Source organism: Notolepis coatsorum (genome assembly GCF_963971535.1).
Source record: "Notolepis coatsorum genome assembly, chromosome: 6".
In the NCBI taxonomy this organism is placed as follows: Eukaryota; Metazoa; Chordata; class Actinopteri; order Aulopiformes; family Paralepididae; genus Notolepis; species Notolepis coatsorum.
The window spans coordinates 98373687-98390728 of record NC_140170.1 but is presented as its reverse complement, the minus strand read 5'-3'; the positions used below and the strand labels follow the sequence as shown (position 1 = coordinate 98390728).

The 17042-nt window shown below is 40.0% G+C and overlaps 1 protein-coding gene across 1 annotated transcript; it reads right to left on the bottom strand.

Moving 5' to 3' along the window:
* Positions 1-2701: 2701 nt before the first annotated feature.
* Positions 2702-16110, bottom strand: mybphb (myosin binding protein Hb). The gene is made up of 12 exons (XM_084316773.1): positions 15806-16110; positions 12386-12520; positions 10287-10454; positions 8694-8782; positions 8399-8594; positions 7787-7926; positions 5888-6047; positions 5269-5405; positions 4194-4380; positions 3971-4044; positions 3173-3218; positions 2702-3058 (listed from the first exon to the last, which is right to left on the bottom strand). The coding sequence occupies exons 1-10, from the start codon at positions 16071-16073 to the stop codon at positions 3989-3991; spliced, it is 1536 nt and encodes a 511-aa protein (XP_084172899.1). The 5' UTR covers positions 16074-16110; the 3' UTR covers positions 2702-3058; positions 3173-3218; positions 3971-3988.
* Positions 16111-17042: the final 932 nt, after the last annotated feature.

Below are 17042 nucleotides of genomic sequence, written 5' to 3'. Positions count from 1 at the left end.
CATGTCCAAGGGGTGTACTTGTACATCAAGCTGCCTCACGCTACGGAAACAGGAGATAGGCTCCTGCCCCATGTGCCGTTACGGCTCGAGAACCATTGGTTCTCAAAGGCAAACTTCCATATCGAGGGGATGGTGCCTGTGTGAAAACAAGTTTGATATAAACAGTGTAATACATTCAGCAGATACGGAGTTTTAAGGACCTCGTTAGACAACTCCTCAATGCCCATGGCTTTCTTCAGTTTCGCTCTGTACCTCGTCTAACGTAATGTCACTGTTTAATAATTCACAACCTGTAGGGCTATTGCTTATCCCAAGTTCGGCCTCACATTTTAACTTACATATTCCTATCAGGAAACCATCATCAAATAAAGGGTGACTACTACAGGCATAATATAGGCTACTATAATCGGTTTACCACTTTTTTAGAATCTGCTCAGTTTCAAAACATGATTCACCGTTGTCCAATACAATCTCCATTGGGACTGTCTGGTTCTTTTTGGGGCCTAGTTTATTTATTTATTTCCAAAATTGAATTATGCTGATCAAATCAAACAGTGCGGCAGTTTTTGGACGACAATGGAGTTTCATGACTTCTGGATATGGTGTTGGCTGGATGGACCATACTTACAAGTAATGTTGGAAGAAATTAATTGTTGTTTTTTTGTTGGTTAATTGAATTACACCGGCCTTATCCCTGTGATTAAATATTTATATATATATTCTAATAGAGTCAACTATGGGGCACTGGTTTGACCGTCAGTTTCACCATTAGGCTTATTACACTTTCTGGGAGTCGTGCCATAACCTTTAAAGTGGATGGCGGCCAGCCTTCCTCCTAGGAGAATGTGTCATTTGTTTCATTGGCTTTTTGTGGTTCCCCTGGACGCAGCAGCCACCATCCATCCCTCAGTGCATTATCATCAGTGATTAGAGCAGTGCTACGGGCAGCATAGAGATGCTGAACCATTCTGTATCTCATTAACTTTCCTTCCGTAGGAAGGTTAGAAGAAGTCATTATAGCTTCTCTCAGGCCTGGTGCTGAAGGAGCTGTTTACTCAATCGTTTGGTCAAGTGACGCAGTTGGGCTGGGATTCCTAGTATAAAAAAACTAAACATGGCATATATTAGACAGACTCGAAATGTAATTCCGTTTATAGATTATTATAACTGAAATGCATCTACTGAATCGATCCTACATCCTAGTAGATCATGGTTTCTTAACCATAGCTGGGGTCCCAAAAGGTGCCAGAGACCTACTAGTGGTAGGTCCCCACAAGAAGAGCCTTGGTCCCCAGGGTTGAGAGTTAGATATGTAAGATCTAGGCCCTGCACTGAAAAGCTGTTCAAATACTGCCTTGAAAATACTACTTAATCATTTCTGTGCCAGTCAAATGATCAGCAATTACCAAAAGGCAGTATCATTGCAGAATATCATTAGCATCTATAGCAGTATCAATATCAGTCATACACTACACTCACATTCTCCCCTCATTCTATGTGCTATGTATGGACTGACTTCCATTACTCAAGAAAACCACTAGAGGGTGCTACTGTCACATTTATTCTGCTCTCAGACATGGAGTAGTACAGTAATAATTAGCTATAAAGTGGGTGTGAGTCATGAGTGGAATCGTCCCTATATTCTTTGTACAAGACTTTCGATTAGAACATTTTATTATATTATAATTATTCAGAGAAAAGCGTCTTATTCTTGCTAATACATACTGACAAGGGTCATGTGACTGAAACAGTAGGCTACAGTTTTGCATCCTTTTGTTGACTGCAACAATTACTTCATAACATGTTTGATTATTTTTTACTTCAACACTTTTCTTCTGTATTATGACACGATGTGGTGAAAGTTTGTGAGGGTGTTGGTAATAAAAAAAAACGTCAGCAGCTAATCACTTTTAATTCTGTCAACCACTGTGTGAACTCATCCCTGGCTGTTAACTGGATGAATACCCGTTTGCGGCACAAATAACATGTAGATCACACAATTCCAATACAAGCCTGAGTAATTAGACCCCTATGATGAATCAGTATTATTATTATAAAGTCCTAACATACCGTTCTCGCAGATCTCTGCCAAATAGGCAGAATTCAGGACAGAGCACTGCTCCTTGGGGTATTTATTTATATCCTCAGCTACACGGTAATATCAGATCTCATCAGCGATGTGTACAAGTAGAATACACGGACTCCAGAAATGGCCTCACTGCTGTGGTAGCTTTGTGCGACAGCCTTTAGGATACTTCAAATGAGAAATGTTTTCTTTTTTTGGTAGTTATTGGTGACCATTGGGAGCCATGTGGTAGGGTATGTAGCATCGGCATTGTCAATAACTGGAGCTCTCATTTCAACCATTTCCTCTTGCACCCACACCCCTTATCCTAAACCGGGTTCGTATCCTATTCCCTACCACTACACCCCTTATCCTAAATCGGGTTTGTATCCTATTCCCTACCCCTACACACTTTACCCTAATCCAGGTTCGTACCCCCCCCCCCCATTCATACACACACACACACTCATATATATACACGTATGACCTTTTTATTTGACCACTATGAGTAGCATAGATGTTTGGTAAGGGGAATGGGTTTCTTCATTAAGCGCGTATCCTTATCATTAGGGCACGAGTATCTTGTATTTTATTATAAATATCAATTTACAGAACAAAATGTTTTGGGGAAAAAAGTCAAAAATGAAAATGTTTATTGGTATAAACATTTAGATGCTACACAATAGGTCTCATATGAGGAACAGTATATCCAAGCTACAGAATAATTGGTGCAGTCAGACTTACAATACAATAACTTAGGGATGTATGACATTTATAATCAATTAGGTACAATAGACAGTTGTTGTGATCTGTGCTGAATGTGGACATGAACATGTTGTTACTGAGAGGAAGTACTGTGAAGAAATATATAGACAAATTGATTTATTGATCATAACATCCAGGAGCTCACAGGCAACAACCGTTTGGTGGTGATTTCACCAGCCATATGTACGTGTTTGTTCAGGAATCCAGCACCCGCCTGTCGACACAACGCTGTGGTACAAAGAAGATCAGAATGAACAAAGTGACCTTACTAGAGGATCGAAACTAGAGGAAACTCACCTTCTACAGTACACGGGACAGTTTTAGCACTAAAGAGAGACTCACCTTTTTGCTGTGAAGGCATCATTCCTCCTGCTCCAAATGTCAGACTCTGCGACAGTACAAATAACATAATAGAGAGACGGGTGTCAGAAGTGTACTTTAGCCTACTGGCAAGTACAGCAATGTAGAAGCATGTAATGAAAATAATAACACAACTGGAAGACAGATCATCAACAATATTGACATACTTAGAGAGAGATGTATGAATAAGTGCTCTTCCCCAGACCCTCCCCTCCCCGCCTGCACGTCAGCTGGTCTCTAATGAGACTTCTTCTTGCTGAGTCGAGGAAATGTGATTAAGATCCCTAACCGAGTAGCCATTACAGGTTTAGTTTATGGGTGCTACCACTTTCCCAATGGCAGGGGCCACCTTTTCCAAGTTTAGTGACCTCCATGTTTGGACAGCAAGCGACATCTGCCTTCCCCCATCGCTTACTGTCCAAACATGGAGGTCACTAAACTTGGAAAAGGTGGCCCCTGCCATTGGGAAAGTGGTAGCACCCATAAACTAAACCTGTAATGGCTACTCAGGACTCAAATAGATCCATATAAAACTTAAAAAAAAAAAAAAATTGGCAAGTAAGATTAAGATTTTAGGGGACGACTTGTGCAGTTATTCACGCTACACATCAGCATTTTCTTTAACCGGATCCTCTAATTCACAGTATTTTACAGGCTTAGCCTACAACATATTTCATTGGATATAGCCAAACATGCACCCAGATTCTTACTGCAATTTCAACAATTCAAGAGATTAGGATCAATGAGAAAATCCACTGCAAGATCACAGCAGTGACTGACCTGCATGAGAATATTAACCTATTCTGCAGCAGCAGCAGCAGCAGCAGCAGCAGCAGCATTTGGATCCACTGCCGCTGTTGAGGAGAGAGACAACAAGTTATGATATCATCATACCTAGATGATTATCGTTTGTAATTAGTGTGAGAATGCAAACACGAGTTAACAGAATGTAAGTGTTCTATTGTTAAAGTCGGAGAGACATCTGTAATACTGTTGGACTCACCTTTGATTTCAAGCTTGCAGCTGACCGTGTCCGTTCCGTTACCATTCGTGGCCTTGCAGGTGTACATGCCACTGTCAAAGTTACTAGGCTTACGGATCTCCAGACAGCAGATACCCTCCACGCAGACCTGCTTGAATTTGGGGTTCTCTGCGATGACACACGCGTTCTTGATCCATTCAATCTTAGGCTGTAGAAGAACAATTGATTTTACACGGTTTGTTACATAATACAGCATGGTTCAAGTAATTGAACAATGGATACAATTTTAAGAACATAATGACAGCACTTTGATTTGGTTTATGTTTTTATGTGTAAACGGTGTGTGAATTATCCAAACCATGGGGGTTAGTATATAGTATAGTCGAATATTGATTATTGTTTGTTTTGGGAGACAATGGTCATTAAGGGGGGGGGGGGGTAATACCCCCACTTATGTGTGTAACTATCAATGGGATTGCGTTCAATTCATTGTCAATTCAATCAATTAAATGTTTTTGTTTATTTGCTAATGAATACATTTTCACAAGAGTGAGCTTATATATCCAGTTGAAATAGAGCTAGCTCTAATAATAATAATAATGTCTTTATTTATATAGCGCCTTTCAAGGAACCCAAGACGCTTAGCAGAAGAGGGGGACAAACTAAGGGAAGGAAATCAGAGGGACAATTGGGTAAAGGAGGGAAGCTGCATCCCTTTTCGAGTCTCTGGTCAGCAGGCGGTTTAGTTAGTTGACATGAATTAGTCTTTCATTCAACACAAATTGGGTAAATTCTGACACATGGTAAGAAGTTGTTGTTATTGGGGCGTGTATTTTTGAAGAGGTTGTATTCAAAGCCCATATTTCAATCATCATCTTATCGCACTAAACCATTGAAACAACATTGGTTCTAAAGAATGACTGAAGAAACGTTCATTTTTACCCCTTTTAGGGACATTGTTTAGATGCAATAGACAGCTAATGGACATAATAATGTTTGCTGTTTTCTTTTTTTCCCCCACTGGAGCTGCAGGATGAGTGAGGGTGTAAGCCTACACTAAGGTGGGTATGGTCCTGGTCCCAGTGTGTTACTGTACCCTGGGGGAACCTCTGACGGCGCAGTACAGCTTGGTGTTGTAGCCGAGAGTGGTGGCTTGGTTGACCAGGGCGGCGGTAAACTTGGGAGCCTGCGAGAAGTCGTGGTCCTTGTACTCAGGAGCATTGTAGACAATACCTGGAGAAGGTGAGAGAAAGAGACCTGAGAAACAGCACTGGAATTTACATCCCAGTGACATCACCAATTAGTGAGTTCTCCCTCTGATTTCTAATTTCAGCGTGGTGCATGTTCACAAATACTGATTGAACTGTCCTGGGGCACGGGAAGAACATTATGTGAATTCTTAGAATGGGTGGTATTCCCCTTTAAGTATCTAAGATGATTAACTATCAGTTACACAACTTTCAGACCTGTCTCAGTGCAGGGAAATCCATATATGGCTCCTACTTCACTTCCCAAAGACATATTCAGTAAAGATAAGAACTATCCACTTGACTCTCAAACCGTAATGTTATAACTGGCTTACCTCTAGTTATAAAAGTTAACTTCATCAGTTAAATTACATATGTTTCTATGCTTTGTTAAGATATATAGTTCCTCATTCGCTCCCAGGTGCCCTCTAAAGTAAAGTGTCACTGAAAGGTGTCAGAAAAAAATACCTGTCTTCGTAATCTTTGCTTCCTCCTTTGTAACAATGGCGTCCTCACTGAGTCCACGCTTGTTCTCCGAAAACACCCGGAATTTGTAGGTGTTCCCCATGACGAGGTCAGGCACGGTGGCAGAACACCTGTGGTAATGTTCCCCAACAGTGAACCATATCTGTAAAACACACAACCACACAGAAAGAGAGAGAAAAAGAGAGAGAGAGGGAGAGAGAAAGAGAGAGGGGGGGTTATACAAAGACTGAAACTGATGAATAGCCTGATCAAATGTTGATTAAACGGTCATCACATGTAATTGTCTTAAAGATCTCCTCCATATGCGTTTTTAACACTTTCAAATGTTGTATATTGAATAACAATTTGTTTGGTATGGTTTACATATTTATTTTTTTTAAATAAACTACTGAAATTGGCTTAGCAGCATCCCTACACCTTTGCCCTCATTGAATGCAAGGATCTATGAATGCCCCGCCCTCTTCTCTCCTCACGTCTTCCCCCAAGCCGGTTAACTTTCTCTTTTTCCACCTAAATGTTTCGCCAAAGATTTGTTTCACACAAACACAAGACTTCTTATCTTACACTATCTTGTTATAGCTAAGATATTTCTGTGCATAGATCACTAGATATCAGATCAGATATCAGATATCAAAATATATATAGCACTTAGCACTTCCTGACAGTTTGGCCAGCTGGGCAATAGCAACCATGATAGATTATTTGTGTCACACATCCAGCTCAGATTTGAATGAAGTACACAGAAGCTCCCCCCTTTGGTGACAAGTTCTACACAAATAACAATATGTGAAGTAAAAGTCATGCTTCCTGCTGAGCCCTGACGAGCTACACTCATCATGTTTCTAAATTAGAGGAATTACCTCAGCTCCAAACTCAGACCAACTCATAATAACACATGATGTGGACATAACACTGGATTACCTCTAGTTAAACTGATGTGTGATCAAAGATTAATTTGGCAACCGCTCAAAGATGAGACAATATTATTAATATAGATTGTAAATAAGACAGGGCCCAGGATTGATCCCTGTGGGACACCTTTTCTAATAGGTAGAAACTCTGCCTGAGCAATTCCCGATTTCACATATTGAAGTCTCTCAGATAAGCGTTTGAACCAACTGCAAGCATTTGTATAAAATCCAACAATACGTAATCTGTGCAAAAGAAGAAAATGCTCAATTGTGTCAAATGCCTTTGACAGATCTACAAACAGGCAGCACAGTATTTTCTTTTATCAAGAGCTGATACTACTGTATGTCATTCATAATTTAAGTAGTGGCTGAAATTGTGCTATGCTTTTCTCTAGAATCCAATAGATGTGGTCTTAAAATTGAATATTTTGAGTGAAATGCATTAACTTGGTTATTTACCAATGATTCCAGGATTGTTGCTGGGCAGGATCACTTGGAGATTGGTTGGTAGTTATAACTGCATGTATGCAATTAGCAGTATACTGTAAACTAAGTGGACAGGTGTTACTGGTGATGGTGGGATCTTGTTATAATATTGTTAATAACTAAGAGATTCACACACAAAAAAGTTTAATATTAGCATTTCATGTTAGCAGTTAACATTTCTTGAATGAGTGTGGTCAGCTGGGAAATAGCAACCATGATAGGTTCCCAGGATTATTTGCGTCACACAGCTGGCTCAGATTTGAAGGAAGTAGAGAAGCTTTCCCCCTTCAATGGTGACAAGTTCTGCACAAATAACAGTCAAAGTTAAGCCTCCGAGAGGAGTTAACTGTAGAAGAAACACGTTTCTGAGTGGAGGGGACCTTTAAAGGTATCCTTAAATTTCTTTCATTTCTTTTAGTACATAATTTATCAATGTCACCCTGCAACCGTTTGCTACTGTAACAGAATAATGACTGCAACTCACTCCGGTCTTATTGTCTGCCTTCTGGACTGTGTACGCTGTGATATCTGTGTTTCCACAATCCTTGGGTGGGGTCCATTCCAGGGAGACGTTGAAACCCCAGGTATCCGCAATCGTTATAGTGGCTGGTGGCCCTGGCAGCTCTGTAAAAGAAATTATAATAAAAAGTTGATTAGGTATCAAATATGGTGCCAGAAGCTGTAACTCATGTTTGACTGAGACTAACCCATTTGCCAGAATATGACACAATCCACTGACTCCGCTTAGAATAACTAAATATTAGAAATATATATTATATCAAAATAAAAATGTAATTGCTTTCCAACTATCTGAGTGGTATGGTATAATTAAATATAAAATTAATAAAATATATAAATGGTATAATTAAAAAATAATAATTATATATATATATATATATATATATATATATATATATATATATATATATATATATATATATATATATATATATATATATATATATATATATATATATATATATATATTATATATATACTGTATATCTCATTATCTCATTTACACAGTCTAAAGGGTGATAGTAAACGTATTCTCACTCTACTTAGAAAAAATTAAATCTATTAACTCATTACTTACCAATAATCTGAAGGATGATGGAAGCCTTATCCTCAAAGTCCTCCACCTTCACAGTCATCTCATACACTCCAGAGTCATCTCTCGCTGCAGCACGGAGAAACAGGATGCTGTTAAGGTCAGTGCTACGGGTTTGAACCCTCTTCGTGTCCAGGGGCTGGCCATCCTTAGTCCAGGAGATCACTGGCTTGGGTTTGCCCTGGGAAAATCAAACAGGACAACAAAATGGACAAAATTATTAACATTTCCCTTTTTGTCATTTATACAATTACAATACTTTCAGCTCACGTGAACTTACAGTGAAGGGGATGGTAAGGTTGATCTTGGCACCAGCCTTTGTAACGTATCTTTGTCTGAGGTTGCGGGGCACGTGAACTTTGGGGCGATCTAAATTGAGAGCAAAATGTACATGTCCATGAGGGGTTCTTTTTTTTAAATATATATTTTTAAAGATAGATATTTTACAAAGGATTTAATAGAAACAGGAGACATACAGTAATCATGCAATGGAGAGAAAAAATATATAATATAAGGAAAGCATCAAATCATTTTGGGCAAAGTCATGTTCCTTATGGACAGACATTTCCAAAAGACATATGGTTTCACATGCTGAGCCCCGAAGAGCTCCACTCATCATGTTCCTAAATTAGAGGCCTACCTCAGCTCCAGACTCATAATAATAACACATGATGTGGACATAACACTGTATTACTTCCAGTAAAAAATTATTTAATAAATGAAACGTAAAGTTAAAAGACCATCAGGACAAAATCAAATGCAATGTGAATCAGTCAATGTATAGAATATAGCCTTACCCCATAGTGAGGTGTCCTGACTTGACCCTTCATATGGAAGGGGTGCGGTGGGTCAAAAGAGGCTGTGGTCTGTGACGTGTTTCAAAATAAACACTGAGCCTAGCAGAGTCTCAAGGGGCTCCATTGCCACCCGAGAAGTTAGATCCATGCCCATCTCCACCCCCCATTTACGCAGAGTGAGCACTCAGGAATGCACCGCACCATCCGTGACCCCTGCATCCCCCCGCTGACTTGGAGGCAGATCACTTGTCGCTACTGATCTTACGTGGAAGCGGCTTGAGACCTCTCCAGCCCGCGCTTTGACAGTGTATACAACGCTACGCTGAACCTTTCCAAAAAAACATGTGTGTTAATAGCATGCACATCCCAAATATTTTTCCAAGGGTTTGTGGGAAAGTCAACGGCCATCTCTTGCAGGAAACCGTTGTGTGTGGGGAAAACTGCTATATCTAACAGTGAGAGGTGAACTTGGACAGTATTGTTGGGGGATTGCCAGTCCATTGGGCTTGAATTTCACTTCCACCCTCCTCAAGTCTCCATTACTCGATTTCTGGCTTTTGAGCCAAAGCAATGCACTTACATATTTTAAATCCCTTCACAAACGGGCAACTATCAAGTGATAACCACAGTTCTACTACTCTTTATGCTGCAGGGGTGTGCCAACATGACCCGGACATCTGAGAGGGAGACATAGTTGTGCTGTTTCTTCATAGTAAGTTCTGCTAAGCACAAATCCCATTTCATAGCCTACAGTATTATCAACACGGATGGCTGAGCACAGTTTGAACTTCCAGCAGTTGCCTGGTAACACAACACCGACCAATCCAGTAACTGTGCCTGCTAAGAATAAATAGCAGAAATAGAAATGTATTGATGTACAGTTGACCTATTTTTATATTTATATTTTAACCAGTGACCACTACTAGGAAGTTACATGAGGATTTCACCAACCAAGACACAGGGGATTTCTATAACCAAGATACTCTGGTTTGAACCCAGGTTTGTGAAGAATATAAATGATCTACCATATGACTATGAACCTCCCTAATCTCTGTACATGTAACCACACTACTCACTAGCGACCTCCATCACCAGGACAGCCTCGGGGAGGCAGACAGCGGGGCTGCGGCCTCCAGCGTTCACAGCCACCACACGGATCTTCAGACGGTCACCAGTGACCTGGTTCTTAATGACGTAAAGGCAGGATACCTGAAGGTGATCATTGGCTGCTTTCCAGTCCTCAGCTGAGGGAAGACAGGTTAAATGTGGTGAGGAGGACCGTTTACAGACTCACATCCATCTGCCACCATCACAGGGCAGTGAAAGCACAAGATGCAGCCAGGTTTATTATAGTTTTGTATTTTTCATTTGTTTTTATATGTTATTATTCAATTTAGTTTGAGTTAGCTTCCAGAGTGGGTTTGCTAGTTTGAGTTTTTAGTTTGGGGGGTATTTGTCAGAGGCAACATTTAAGAACCTCAGAATAGGTAATACATGTGTAATACATCACTTTGTGAAGGCAATTGACTCAAAGTCATGTAAGTTAGATAAACTCTCATTACACATCACCAATACCTCCTCATGCTTGCCGTGGTGACAAAAGACAAAAACTCATCTTAACTCAACTTAAAACTCAACTTAACAGCCCTTTTCATGCTTTTCTCCCGTCCCCCAATTTAGCCTCTCTCCCTCTCTCTCGCTCTCTCTCGCTCTCTCTCTCTCTCCGTTCAATGATTTAAAGTAGCGAAACATTGTAAATACTAACTGGATAGTTGATGATATAAACATTTAATTTCATTATCTGAAATATTCTAAAATCATTAAGTCTGCTATAAAAGCCATTATCCCTTTGTGTGTGTGTGTGTGTGTGTGTGTGTGTGTGTGTGTGTGTGTGTGTGTGTGTGTGTGTGTGTGTGTGTGTGTGTGTGTGTGTGTGTGTGTGTGTGTGTGTGTGTGTGCGCGTGTGTGTGTGTGTGTGTGTGTGTGTGTGTGTGTGTGTGTGTGTGTGTGTGTGTGTGTGTGTGTGTGTGTGTGTGTGCGCGCGCGCGCACGTCCCATATCTGGTCTTTGGAAAGACCAGATGAGGTCGGAGGAGTTTGATAGTATTTACTGAGGATGGCCAGATAATCTTGATATTTAAACTTAAAAAATAATAATACATAATAAATGTATATATATATGATCATGCAACATTAAAAAATCATTGTAGGAACAGTTTGGGAGGTAGGGAGGGGTTTTAGTTTTTGTGGTGTGATAACAATATTGAAATTGAGGAGTTTAGACTTTAGTTTAGTTTTACAACAGAAATAACGTATTGGTTATAGTACCAAAAAAAAGGTACCACCAGGTACCGGTACCAGTATTGGTTCAAATGTGAACGGTACCCAACCCTAGTACTTAGACCTCTACATTACCCAGCCGCACCAGTGCTTAGACCTCTACACTACCCAGCCCCTAGCACTTTATCACATAAAGTTGTGTGTAAAGTTTGTGCTTAATTTAGAAGTTTGGTATTAAATTCAGTTTTGGCTCGAATACAAGCAGGACCTTTACTGAGACCACAGCAGCCCTGGACGCTGCAATGCCACTATCCTTATAGGGAGAGGCTAGGTAGCTCATGCCATAGTATACATTCAGCAGTGACAAATTAGGAACAGGTGCAACTGGCCTTAGGGTTAATTAAGGTGACTCACCATAATTTTATTTATTATTATTATTATTATTATTATTAATATTATTATTATTATTATTATTATTATTATTATTATTATTATTATTATTATTATTATTATTATTATTATTATTATTATTATTATTATTATTATTATTATTATTATTATTATTATTATTATTATTATTATTATTATTATTATTATTATTATAGTTAATAGTTAATAGTATAGCTAATTGTGTGGTGTCAAGATGGTGAAAAAAAAAAAAGAACTGACGATAATGATATGTGCAGACTGAAATAAATATTATTGATTAAACATAAAAATGTAGGCTGCAACTTCTTTCCCTATCTGTGTCCCCATCTCCCAACTCAGGAATGGGTGGGATCATGAACATGACACCTGTGAACGTCACCGTACTAATTCCAGTAGTGGGAGCATGTGGGGTCAAAGCTAAATCCAACATCCATATGAGGCGGAGAGAAGGGACTCCATCAACTCACTTCCATCTTTGCAGATCTCAATGGTGTAGCCGTCCAGACCGGTGTGTCCGACAGTTGCCGGCTCGCTCCACATGATGGTGACGGAGGTGTTGTTCTTATCCTCCACAAACAGATCCACGGGTGCGCTGGTGGGCTCTGGAACGTGTCGCGATGATGAGAAGCACAAATAAAATTTTAGCCAATGAACATTTTCATGTTGGATTTGACAGAAAATGTGAAATAATCAAACAATGACCAACTGCTTGACTTCAGACATGCAGTTTAACATTTCCTATTTATATATATATATATATACTATTATTTATTCTCTTCTGCTTTTTCATCCTCTTATCTCATGTGACTTTGCTATATTGCTTTTCCTATTATACCCTTTTCATTGCCACGCTGTACTGTAACAACAACAACGGATAATACAACTCTTATCATATCTTATGATATGATGCAAGACAACTTCACGCATCATGGAGGTGGGTGGTGATGCTTTCCTCTGACTGCTGGTTTACCTTTGGGTGGGGGGGTGGAGGAGGTGAGGGTGGTTTAAGCTCTCCTGGTGCGGGCGCCTCAGCAGCTTCAGCTGATGTTAAATAAGCATTTGTGTCAATGTTGGCATGGGTGGCAGCTAGTAACAAAGCAGCAGCATGGTGTTCCGGGATCAGTTCTAATCAACTCATGCATCTACTATGTCCCGCATCAATACTCCAGTATACTCCATGTCCAATTATGTTTCAAATGAATAGCAAATCTACCTCAATTGTCAAAGACGGAGAGAGAGAGAGAGAGAGAGAGAGAGAGAGAGAGAGAGAGAGAGAGAGAGAGAGAGAGAGAGAGAGAGAGAGAGAGGGCTGATGTTGACATGACATACTATGTTCTAACATATGATGTGGGAGTGTATGAGCAGATAAACTGCTGCTTAGCGCTTAAAGCATTAGTGCTAAAGCATGCCATACCTAACAACTAATATCCTCTCAGATGGCGGTCAGAATCTTATGAAATGGTGGTCCATGGCCTATTACATATCAGTTTTGGGGTCCTTGACATTAAAAAGGTTTGGAAACCACTGGTTTAAAGGGCGTATGGAGTCAGTTAGTGTTGATAGCATCACAGTGAGTGCTTTGCAGTTCACAGATGAATGATATACTGTAGACGTAAAGTGTCCATGGTTTCTCTGGTGATAGTTAGTGTTTTACCATCAGCAGGGGTTCTTCTGTAGCAGGGGCAGCGGCTGATATTAAAGGTTAACAAAGGTTAGAAGATAAGGTTTTGACAATGTTATAGAGAATATGCCACATTGAAATGAGAAATCAACATGCTGCTCAACATGCAACTTTTCAGGAATGAACAAAAAAACACTGCGTTTTCAGCTTGACACCCATGCAGTTTGTTGAAGTTCTACACTTAGAGCTTAAAAAAGTACAAGCTAGCAAGTGGCTTAGACCGAGTAAAATACTCCTTGTAAGCAACCAGCAGCTGGCTCATCTGTGGCAACAGGAGGAGTTGCTTCCTTGGAGCTGTGGCTGAAGTAGATGTTAGATGTTTCACCGATGGGCGCCTTGATGTTCATTGTTATAGCTTGAACGTTATCCTCATTTTAAAAGTGTTGCCACCAGCGGGTGCCTCACTTGCGTTGGGAACAGGGGACGGAGCTTCATTGAGAGCAGGGGCTAATGTTAGACATTAGTAGGTAACAACATGTTCCTATATGTGTTGAGTATAATGAGTATACAAACAAAGCAGAACCAGCATTCTCACCTGGAAGAGTAGCTAGGAAGGTCTGAATGGTATTTTGAATGTACAGTTTTCATGGTAGCATAAATAACTGATAGTGTTGCAGATAATTATTACATTGTCACAACATTGTCCCAACTGTGATGCCTACTACAATCCCATAACGTCAAGTATTGGTATTACCGACCCGGTGTGCTTCCCATCACAAGATGAACAGTCCGTATTAATTAATGTTGCGTTTCTTTTTCAAATGTAGCCAATAGTAAAGACCCAGCAGTCAAATTGTATATTTTCAGCACTACATTTGTTTACCAATGATTTTAAGTGTTATTATTAGCGAAATATGAGCAAAAATCTCTGTGCATTGCATCGGAAACTGGATGATTTAGACGTGAGGAAATTACGTAATCATGAAATCGTTGTGGTCCTAATAAAGAGGAGACCCAGGGCTTTCGATGGGCGTCGAAATCTCATAAAACTACACTACACAGCTCACACCAGCCACTGTCAAAGCTGCAAGAAAATATATTGATGTTATTTTCCTGTATATATCTCACGGGTCAAAACGTTATTGCCATAAAATACAATGTACAGTATATTGTTTCTTTACCTTTCTGTGAACGTCTAGAAAGAAAATACGTCGCAATCTGGTAAAAAATTGTGGAGCTATGGACATTATACAAAAGTAACTGTACTTACAGTAGATTTCATTCACAGTCTTTGCTGCCCTGTAACAGGCACCGGTGGTACTAAATCCAGATTTAACTTTGCCATTGGAAAGAGATTTGGCCCGATCTTGGCCTGATATTTTATATTCTATATTCATATTTCAAATTGCATGTGACTGGATGTCAAAATTCAGTACTGTATCTACAAATCTCCCTGTAAATCATCTGCCCTTTATTAATTTGCTTCGGTTTTTGGTACACTTGATCTCAAGAAGGTGCTGAATGAGCTCAGTGGCAATTCTTCATGTCTGGTCAATGTTAGCATGGTGTTATTCACCGTCAAAGATGGCATTTTTTAAAAATAATAATAATTGATATTCTCCTATGGTTAATTACAATTTACTCAAGCATAGTAACAGAAACAATATTTCTGACGCTGGGAATACATTCCCTGAGGTCCATAAATGTCCCTAGATACCAAGAACATGCAAATGGTCGTTGTAGAAGTGGAGCAATCGTCCATTTACTTGGGTATGTGCTTTTAGGCAAATCTTCTGAAAATATGGCTAGGGCCACCAAAAAACAATTCTGATTTATTTTGCACGTAATCTCACACACACACAAAAACTCCAATTAACACATTAATTTAGATAGACAGGTAGTACAGCTCAATGAAATGATAAGGTAGCAGTCCCTATAAGACAAGGTATTGCTATTTTTTTCATCTACATCATTTCATGGAGCAGTAACACAACACAAGGATTCAATGACACCACAAGTGGGTACATCTACTCTCAATAACCCAATAACTAAATGATTGTGTGCAAAACTGTTTAGAGTTTTTGGATGTGTGTGAGATTGTGTGGAAAATAAATTAGCATTTTTTTTTTTTTTTTTTTTGTGAAGTGCTCCTTTAAGAGTCGTGTGGATCTTTCCGTGGATCATCCACCGACAAACGAGATCAAGACTCTTGGCTTCTATTATTAGCGCTTGGCTTGGCTTCTACTGCGCACAGTGAGTGCATTACCAGCTGGGGGAGGTGGGGGAGGTGAGGGGGCTTTGGGCTCCTCAGCCGGTGGCGCGGCAGGTGCATCTCCCTCGGCGGGTGGAGCCTCGCCCTCAGCGGGCGCAGGAGCAGCTTCGGCTGGGGCCGCCTCTGCGGGAGCAGCTTCGGCAGGAGCGGCCTCAGCAGGGGCCTCCTCGACAGGAGCGGGTGCTGCCTCGGGGACTGCAGCAGCTTCCTCCTTTTTCTTGGGCGCTGCCGCCTTCTTAATCGGGGCAGGTTTGGTCGGCATTTTGGCGGTTTCAGCTAATCCCAAATTCAGTAGGTCCTCAAACTGTATCCAGTGCCATTATTCTCAGGGGAGTGACACACTTATATACGGTGCGTTTGGACTCCACCCCCAATACATTTGATGTAATGGATACCACTACCTGGCACTCATTACAGGCTCCCAGGGGTGTTGCCAGAGATTTTGTGCCCCTTGAAAATCATATTGGGTCCCACCACCACAGGCCATATTACAATATAATACTGTAAATAAAACTATATATACTGTATATAAAACAATATAATATACTGTAAATAAAACTATAATACACTGTATATAAAACTATATAATATACTGTATATAAAAATATATTATACTGTATATAAAAAATATATATATTATTACCTCCTTGTTTGAGCAAGATTTGTTTCAGTGGCAAAAACATGCATTTTAGTGGATGTACGTTACTTGGTAACCAAATAAAAAATTATATTAATAGTCAGCATACATTAGTTATGTACATTTTATAAACATGTAATTGACAAAAACTGATCTAATTGACATCCCTGCTTTTATTTCACTTACAGTAATTTAACGAGTTGTAACATTATTCTACACTTCACCAGCTCCTTGTGTGTGGAAGGCTAGCCAAGACTTGGAGGCTGCTGGCCACCCAATCAGAAGTTAGAAACAGTACTGTGCTATTTCTTTGATTAGCTGAAAAATAATGAAAGAAAACAATTCTTAACTTTTGATTGGGTGGGCAAGATGCACATTTGGTTGAGCAAAGCCCACCTCTGCCCATAGCTATAGCTGGCCCCGGCTGAGATGGAGACCCTATGAAAATGCGAAATCTCCCTGTCAAAATGTAGCTTAGTTTTGGCACAACATGTTGCTTGGTACCTACAGATTCCTTGCGTTCTCTAGTATCTTATGATACCTCTTGTGTCACGCTATCTTAACCCCACCCCCATACGGTGCCCTTGAGGCAGC